Source organism: Perognathus longimembris, chromosome 17, assembly GCF_023159225.1.
Source record: "Perognathus longimembris pacificus isolate PPM17 chromosome 17, ASM2315922v1, whole genome shotgun sequence".
Taxonomy (NCBI): domain Eukaryota; kingdom Metazoa; phylum Chordata; class Mammalia; order Rodentia; family Heteromyidae; genus Perognathus; species Perognathus longimembris.
The window spans coordinates 15,549,393-15,559,201 of NC_063177.1; the positions used below are offsets into that span (position 1 = coordinate 15,549,393).

Here is a 9,809-nt window from a genome sequence, read left to right on the forward strand (position 1 = left end):
CAGCTCCGTTGTTGCTCACTTTTTTGCTGCTGTGGTCCTCACTCCTCTCCCACATGTGGAAAGACTGCAGACAGCTAAGTCTAGCACTGGCTAGCATTCATTTTGGGGGGACAGACAGGCTGAGAGGCCACATCTTGGTGCTCTCTGGCTAATGTGGAGAAGGCAGGAAAGTCACTCGATTTCAACCATCACAAGAGGGGCAGAAGCCATTTTCCTGAAGGAAACCTAATGGCAAAGAGTGTAGGCTCCATCTTAGGGAAGCAGTTGTGTCTTAGTATTGAGAAGAGTAGGAATTTGTTAGGTCTTAAAGTCTCTGGAACCCTGAGTTTCTCTCTTAGGATTTCATTCAGGTCAAAGACAAACTAATTGTTGAGTCATGGAAATGAATCCTGCTGTGCTCTGAGCAAACACAGTGGCTCTGCAGAGGAGCCTGTGTTACCTGGAGTGTGTCTCCAGGGTCCAAGTTCTGTGCTGACCTATTCCATCCATGTGGTTGGGATGCGATCTCCTATTCCATGTTGCTCAGCACTGAGCACTGTGTGTGGAATTGCAAGGATCATAGTACAATTACTTTGGTTTGTGCTATTTCTTCCTGCCCATGCCTGAGTGTTTATCTCCCTTAGTGTGTGTTGTAAACTAGGATTAGACTTTGGGAGGTCTCAAGTGTGTACTTAATCCTACATGCTGACAGTAAGCTTCCACATTTTGCAAATTCTAAGAGTAGGATGGCAGCCAAGAACTAGTGGTTCATAGCTGTAATCCTTGTCACTCAATGGAATTTTACTCATCCACTAGAAGAAAACATGATATTGCACCATCTGTAAAGAAATGGAAAAACCTAGAAGGGGGCTGAGGATATGACTTAGTGGTAGAGTGCTTGCCTAGCATGCATGAAGCCCTGGGTTTGATTCCTCAGTACCACATAAACAGAAAATGCCGATAGTGACACTGTGGGTCAAGTGGTAGAGTGATATCCTTGAACAACAGAAGCTCAAGGAACGTGCACAGGCACTGAGTTCAAGCCCTAGGATTGACAAAAAAAAATGGAAAAGATAATGTTAAGTAAGTTAGAAAAGGGTGCTCTGGAATCAAAGGGAAATGGGAGATGAATGAAGGGAAGAGAGGGCGATTGCATTCAAGAATTCAGAAATGAGAGTGAGTCAGAATGTTGAAAGGAGTGACGAAGAAAATTTATTTTATGGATTACTGTGTTGCTAAATAACAACACCGTTGTTCAACCATTTAAGATAATAATTGAATGAATAAAAATAAATCAATCATTTTGAGGCTGGTAGGGTGAGAGTCAGCATCCTGTAGAAGGTAGCATTGGACCTGGATTTCCAAGTCCCAACCTGGACCTGAGCACCTAGGCTGTGATCTCACAGCAGGGATGAAGAACTTCTGCCAAACAGTTTCCCCAGAGCCGCTTTCATGTCCCGGTTTCTCAGACTGTAGATGAATGGATTTAACATTGGGGTCACAGCCGTGTACATCACAGTAATTATTGCATCCTTCAGGCTGTAACTGGTCAGAGGTTGAGAGTACATGCCCATGATTGTCCCATAATACAAAGAAACTACAGTGAGGTGGGAGCCACAGGTGGAGAAAGCTTTGAGTATGCCCTTAGTGGATGGAACCCGCAAGACAGTGGCAAAGACCCGAACATAGGAGATAATGATGCAAAACAATGGCACAGAGAAAATGCCAACCCCAAGGTACATTATCTTTACATTAAAGTGGATGACAGAGCAGGATAGCTTGAGCAAAGGCAAAATGTCACAGTAGAAGTTGGCCACTTCCTTGCTGCCACAGAAAGAAAGCCTTGCTGTAAGTAGGGCATGAGGAAGTGAATTGGCATTTCCAACCACCCAGGACCCAACAACCATCACTACACACAGTCTTGGGCTCATAATTGTAGTGTAATGAAGAGGGCGGCTGATAGCCACAGCTCGATCTATTGCCATTGCAGCCAAGATATAGCTGTCAGTGTTGCCAAAAGATAACATGAAATCCATCTGCATGAAGCACCCCACATAGGAAATGGTTTTACTCCCCAAGAGATGGTTGGTCAACATCTTGGGGATGGTGGCAGATGAGAAGAAGATGTCAACAAGAGAGAGGTTGGCTAGGAAGAAGTACATGGGGTTATGGAGATGAATATCAGAGACAATGGCCAGGATGATGAGCATGTTTCCAACCAGTGTGATGGGGTAAATGAAAAGGAAGAGGATGAAGAAGATGTCTTCCTGTTCCTGCTGTCCTGTCACTCCCAGGAGGATGAAATCTGTGGTAGCAGACTGATTTTCTTCTCTCATGGCTCCTTCAGCATGAAAAGGGAAAGGAACCCAGAATTAGTAGTTACTTCCTGACCTTTCATATTCACCGCTGGTGGCTCAAGTGACCAGGTGCCTGAATAACTGAGTTCATGAAATCCCAATGGAACCCACTGCTTGGGGGACCCTCCTTGGTTAATGGGATTAACCATCATTCACACCTGGACATTCATGTCTAACAGGAGCAACTTGGAAATTGTATATTCTTTTGTTTATCCTCCCCATGGATACTACCATGCAAATATCTGTGATTTGATCATGTTGTAATTAAAGCTCATATTCTTTGCAGCAAACTCATAAATATGTGAATGCCTCTCACATCCATTCATTCTGATGTAAGAGAGTGCCCCTCTCTCAGAGACCTTACGACCTCCTATAACAGCTAAGTGTCCCACACTAGTGCCCCACACTACTGTGTACATTCATGAAAATGGAGAGAGCGCATTTTGGAGTCTTTGACAATCTATTGCAGTGCTGAGGGTCCTTTAGTAGGAAGATTAATTTGAGAATTAGGAATATTCCCCTTGGTCTGACACAGGATTTCCACAACCCAGACATCTACACTATCTCTGAAAGATTCTCGGCCACCCGAATCACTGCATTTAAGTCCTACCAAAATAGGCCCAGGGAATTTCCTTCACAGCTGTCCCATTTGCCAAGTATATTTAGTAGGCTTTAGTAGATTTAGCTTTAGTAGGCTTTATCCATTGGAAAATCTAAACATTTTCTCTTCCTGTTCTATTCTTCAGATGACTTATTGAATTGTACTTGGCTACAACTACTGTGAGATAACCAGGGCCCTATTTAAACAGCATGATCTTTTTTTTTTTGTATGTTTAGTTGTCCTGACAATCCAGCCTATTCACATTCACTCAAGATTGCAGCATTTTAGAGGAGAAGAAAGATATATATTGCTTATTTTTAATTTTGTCATATGATTATTACGGAGCATGCATGAACCAAATCATTCACACTCGTTATTCCTTGAGTTGAATCCTGGTGTATTTCCTGCAGGCCCTTCTTGGAGGATGCACACAAGTACAATTATTTGTCCCCTTGCTGTACATCTGCTCTTCTTGCTTTTTTGTTTGTTTGGTTCTTTGTTTTTGCCAATCTGGGAGCTTAAACTCAGGGCCTGGGCACTGTCCCCAAGCCTTTTTGTGTTCAAGGCTAGTGCTCTACCACCTGAGCCACACTACCACTTCTAACTTTATCTCTCAGTGGTTTATTGGAGCTAAGAATGTTGTGGACTTTTCTGCCTGAGCTGGCTTTGAACCACAATCCTCAGATCTCAGCTTCCTGAGTAGTTAGGATTGTAGGCATGAGGTTCCAACACCCAGTTTCCCCTTTCTTCAAAAAAATTATTATTATTACCTGACTCATGGTCTCTATTTTCACTGTCTCAGTGCTCTATTTCAGGCAATGCTTGTGGCAATGCTCCCCTAACTGCTATACCCCAGTTGCCCCCTTCTTGACCCATGCTGTACTCTAAGGCATGCTAAATGCAGCAGAAACTACCAGCTGGCCTGCCCAGGCCCATGCTCTTCTCCTTTTCTTCAACACTCAAAAAAACTACATTTCCAAGATGCTCTTTCGGTGAATGTGACCATGTGACTGTGTTCAAGTCCATCCACTTATGTATTCCAGTTCTGTGATTCCTCCACTGCGAGAAAATATTCAGGAGCCTTGGTGGGAGGATGGAGCAACATGGAGGGATGAACCTGCTTCCCTGCCTACAGGAGAACTTCTCACCATCAAAAAACACTAGTTTTTTTCATGCTAAGTTATTTTAAGTAATTTTCAGTCTAAGTCATTTTTACAGTCTATCATCAACTTACTACAGTGATCTAAAATATGATTAGGTAATTGAATAATTTTTCTAAGATTACTTATTACTACTCAAAATAATTCATTCTATGGTTAATTCAATCAGCAGTTCTCAATTTTTCTGCAACACCTGTCAATTAGCACAATAAGCATGAGAGGATATAAATCTAATTACTTTTATCAAATCTCATTATGATGTACTTTCCTATTACAGAATCTAAATCAATATGGTTAAACCCTTCCTGTGTCCTTCCCCTTTGTACAGAATCACAATACCTCAGATATTACAGTGTTCATTAAATCTGGATGGCCTAGAGACTATGCGTAGCTCATATGACACAGAGGAGAAAGATTTCAGGCCTGGAGCTTTGAAGTCCAAGGTAATGTTGATAGCAATGTTCATAGCATAATGTTTCCAGCAATGTCCCATTGCTATAAAAACCATAGGACCTACAGATGAACATAAAAGTTTTAAAAGACATGAAAATTGGTCTTTTGAAAAACCATAGAAGCTGATAGGTTATGACTGTAATCCTAGCTGCTCGGGAGGCTTGAAGCCATCATAGGCAGGAAAGCATGTGGCACTCTCGGCCCTGATTAACCACCCAAAAATCTGCGAGAGAAGCTATGCCTCAGGATGTAGAGCACTAACCTTGAGCAAAACTGCTCAGGATCAGTGTCCATACATTTAGTTCAAACACCAGGACACACACACACACACACACACACACACACACACACACACACGAATTTATTGGTATATAAGAAAGTGCAAGTACTAGATGGGAATATCCTCCTCTTTCGGAGTATAAGGGAGAAAAATAAGATTTAGAGGAGAAACTAAAAGAATCTCAAATATAACTGCAATGTTTTTATAATTAGAACTAAGAAGAATGGCTACTGTGTTTATTAAATCCACAAGGTTGTATTCTTCGCTGCACTCGCCTGATAGTTAAACAACATCATAATAAAGGTGATTTAAGATAAAGATGTCATATATTTGGTAACAACAACATGGTTCCTAGAGTCGCCATAAAACTGGGAGCTCAGCCTATGTTTCACTAAGAGGGTAAGAGAGGCAGGGACAGAGAAGGAGTTCCCGGTGAGGAGATTGCAAGTCACTGGGTTTATTTACCCTGGTCAACTTCCAAGATCCAAGAGTCATTTCTCATGCTCAGAGATGGGTGCAATATGGGAAAGACTCAAGTAGGAGAAACAATATGTCAGTGCTTCAGCTGGGGGAGTTTTCACTAATCTTCTAATACTCTTTAATGGCCCAGTGCTTCTGCCCCAGGTTACTCATTTGGTATAAGCCTTTCCTTCCACTCATGGCATCTCCAACTGGCTAAGCTCTTTGTTACATGATGGATAACAGTCTAGTTATGGCACTTTCACACTCCTTGCCGGAAAATGGGGTGACCATGCACTCTTCTCCACATTACAAAGTCCTCATAAAATCTGTTTCTTTTCTCTTCCAGTGTAAATGAGGAAGAATGGAGAGACCACGTAGTCTGGGTCTGTAACTCACAATGACCGGTTCCAAATGGACTCTTCACTCTCCTCAGTCCTTGTCCCCATTATCCATGGAAGTCTATCCAAACTTCTACCACTCTCTGCCACTCACCATGACACCTACAAAAGCAAGCTCCTGATGCCTGAATATCACTTGCCTCTTCTCTGAGAAACTTAACCCATACAGGACTGTCTCCTCCACATTTCCTAATACGTATAATTTGCACACAAGGAAAAAGATGTTTCTATGTGCAGTCTACTCCTCTTTTCATTCCTTTGTTTGTCAGTCATTTTCCTATCCAATCCTTAAGTTGTACTATTTTCCCTTTTCGATACCCACATCAACACCAGCTCTTTCCCATGGAGTAGGTACAGCATCTATTCTCTCTAAACATTCAATATATCATGTTCTGTCGTATAACCCTTGTAACTTTTCTTTCTTCTTGAACCCAGCTTGTTCAGATAGAGCTGTTCCTTTTTTTTGTACTGACACTGGGGTTTGAACTTAGGACCTGGGTACTGTCCTGAGCTTTTTTTTGTTACTACTCAAGCCACAGTTACACTTTCCAACTTTTTTTGTGCTTAATTGGAAATAAGAACTTTCCTACCCAGGTTTGCTTTCAATGAAAATCCACAGAAGTCTACATTCCCACCAACAATGAAGTAGGGTTCCCTTTTGGCCACGTCCCCTCCAACATTTGTTATTGTTAGTTTTCTTGATAAAGGACATTCTTACTGGGGTGAGGTGGAATCTCAATGTTGTTTTTACATTTCTTTTATGGCCAGTGACGTAGAGCACTTCTTCATGTGTCTCTTGGCCATTCTCATTTCCTCATCACAGAAGTCTCTTTTTAAGTCTTTAGCCCACTTGTTGAGGGGGCTGTTGGTTCTTTGCAGTTTTGTTTTGGAGGAATTTAATTTTTTTGGGTCTGCAGATATTTTAGATATGAGGCCTTTGTCTGTTGTATGGCCGGTAAAGATCTTTTCCCAATCTGTGGGCTTTCTGTTTATCTTGTTTGCCCTGCAGAAGCTCTGCAGTTTGATGCAGTCCCATTTTCCCAACCTTTCTTTGATTTGTAGCATTTCTGGGCCTTTACTGAGGAAGTTTCATCCTATGCTAAGGAGCCCAAGTGTTTCTACTACTCCTTTTTATAGTGTTTTCTGGCTATCTTTTTTATTTTGAGGTCTTTGATCCATTTGGAATTGATTTTGGTGCAGGGTGATATATAAGGATCTAGTTTTAGTTTGTTGCAGGTGTTGAACCAGTTTTGCCAGCACCATTTGTTAAAGAGGCTATCTTTCTTCCATCCTTTTTTTTTTTTTTTTTTTTTTGGCCAGTCGTGGGCCTTGGACTCAGGGCCTGAGCACTGTCCCTGGCTTCTTCCAGCTCAAGGCTAGCACTCTGCCACTTGAGCCACAGCGCCGCTTCTGGCCGTTTTCTGTATATGTGGTGCTGGGGAATCGAACCTAGGGCCTCGTGTATCCGAGGCAGGCACTCTTGCCACTAGGCTATATCCCTAGCCCTCTTCCATCCTATTTTTTAGCTCCTTTATCAAAGATTAAGTAGGCATAGTTCTGCAGGTTCATTTCTGGGTCTTCAGTTCTGTTCCATTGATCTTCAGGCCTGTTCCTGTGCCAATACCAAGCTGTTTTTATTACTATAGCTTTATAATACAGCTTGAAGTTTGGTATTGTAATTCCTCCAGCACTGTTCTTTCTGCTTAGGATTGTTTTTTGCTATTCACAGTCTTTTATTGTTCCATATGAATTTCTGGATTGCTTCCTCTATTTCATTAAAAACAATGGTGCTGGGATATTAATGGGTATTGCATTGAACTTGTTCAGACACTCTGGAAAGCAGTGTGGAGATGCCTCGGAAGGCTAAACATAGAGCTCCCCAATGACCCAGCAGCCCCACTTTTGGGTCTCTACCCAAAAGACCAAAAACAAGAACACACTAAAGCCACCAGCACAACAATGTTCATTGCAGCACAATTTGTCATAGCTAAAATATGGAACCAGCCCAGATGTCCCTCAGTAGACAAATGGATCAGGAAAATGTGGTACCTATACACAATGGAATTTTATGCCTCTATCAGAAAGAATGACATTGCCCCATTTGTAAGGAAGTGGAAGAACTTGGAAAAAAGTGAGCCAGACCCAAAGAAACATGGATTCTGTGGTTTCACTCATAGGGAATAATTAGCAAAGGTTTAGGCTAGTCACAGCAGAGGATCACAAGAGCCTAATAGCTATGCCCCTATGAATGCATAAGATAATGCTAAGTGGAATGAACTCCATGTTATGGAAACGAGTGTTATATCACTGTTATATTTACTTTCAACATGCCATGTGAAACTGTAGCTTCTTTTGTTGATGATCCTCTTGTATCCCTTCCTGTGTTTGTACCCATGCTATCACTGTATCTTATCTGAATACACTGGATACTGTATATACTGGTATTAGAACTAGGGAAGTGAAAGGGAATACCAAAATCAAGAGACAAAGGATAAAAAGACAAACGACTCCAAAAGAAATACTTGCAAAACCATTTGGTGTAAACCAACTGAACAACTCATGGTGGCAGAGAGAAAGGGGAAAGGGGGAGAGGGGAATGAAGGAGGAGGTAACAAACAGTACAAGAAATGCACCCAAGGCCTAACGTATGAAACTGTAAACCCTCTGTACATCACTTTGACAATAAAAATAAGAGAAAGAGAGAGAGAGAGAAGCTAGGGATCAAGAGCAAATAGATAACTAAAAATCTCAACACTTGAAAATTAAGAAATGTATTTCTGAATGTTCTTAGGTTAAAAGTTATAAGAAGTATTAGAAAATAATTTTAAAGTTGAATTACCTATAAAATTGTGTGGACAAAGTATGCTAGAAGTCATCTGAGTGGAACTGTACAAGCATTGAGTATGCATAGTTAGTGTTAAGACCACATGAAACACCAACGATCAACCAAGAAGCAGGGGAAGCCCTTCATTCTGCTTAGGTATATGTAAGTCTTTGGATAAAGAATCTAGTGGAAACATTTTCTCTATATTTAATCTGCTTTCCATCTCAATTTATAAATGCCTCCTCCTCTCTCATTTTTAAATATTGAGACTGACTCAGCCTAAGAAATCACAAATTTGGTGTTTTTTAAAGGTTAAATTGCAAAAGTTAATGCTCATTTTATTCTGTTGAACCTCTCTTATCTCTATTTCATATGAAAAACATTGTTTGTGAAAGTACACCAATTGGTACATACATTAAACAGAAACAAGTAAAAAAAAATGCACAGAAGTCAACCTCCTGAGTAGCCAGGAATAAAGGCATGAGCCATCAGCACTAAGCAAGAAATACATTTTTAATGCTTTACTTTAAAATCACTCACTCTCCTATCAATTATAGACAAATCCCAATTTGCATACTATACTAGGAAGAAAGCTTCCAGGACCAAAAGTTCAAACCAGTAGGCTGTGAGCTCAGGCAAAGTTATGTTACTCATACTTATCAGAAGCTGAGGAAGGAAACAAGAAGAGGAAAACATCTGGAAAACAATTTTGGTATTCGGGGTCTTTTATTGTTCAATATCAATTTCTGGATTGTTTTCTCTATTTCATTGAATGGTGTTGGGATTTTAATGGGTATTTGAATTTGTAGATAGCCTTTGGTAATATTGTCATTTTCATAATGTTAATCCTTCCAATCCAGGAGCATGGAAGGTTTTTCCATTTCCTTAGTTCTGCTTTAATGTCCTTTTTCGGGTGTTTAAAGTTCTCATCATAGAGGTCTTTCACTTCTTTGGTTAAGGTTATTCCTAAGTATTTTATGTTTTTGGAGGCTATTGCAAAAGGACTTTCTTTCCTGATTTCAGCCTCGCTCTTCGGGTCATTGGCATATAGAAATGCCATTGATTTTTTTTTTTTGAGTGGACTAAGGATTTTTATTCTTTTTTTTTCTTATTTATTGTCAAAGTGATGTACAGAGAGGTTACAGTTTCTTTTTTAATTTTTTTGTTTATTTATTGTCAAAGTGATGTACAGAGGGGTTACAGTTTCATATGTTAGGCCTTGGGTACATTTCTTGTACTGTTTGTTATCTCCTCCGACATTCCCCTCCCCCTTCCCTTTCCCTTCTTCCCCCATG

General features: G+C 40.6%; 1 protein-coding gene across 1 annotated transcript; it reads right to left on the reverse strand.

Moving 5' to 3' along the window:
* Positions 1–1,379: 1,379 nt before the first annotated feature.
* On the reverse strand, positions 1,380–2,315 carry LOC125366017 (olfactory receptor 1A1-like). The gene has a single exon (XM_048366399.1). It carries the CDS (start codon positions 2,313–2,315, stop codon positions 1,380–1,382), a length of 936 nt encoding a protein of 311 aa, XP_048222356.1.
* Between the last annotated feature and the right edge of the window lie 7,494 nt (positions 2,316–9,809).

Bases quoted from the DNA above. Each gene is read 5' to 3' on its own strand.
- LOC125366017 (XM_048366399.1), bottom strand. From the start codon at position 2,315: ATGAGAGAAGAAAATCAGTCTGCTACCACAGATTTCATCCTCCTGGGA.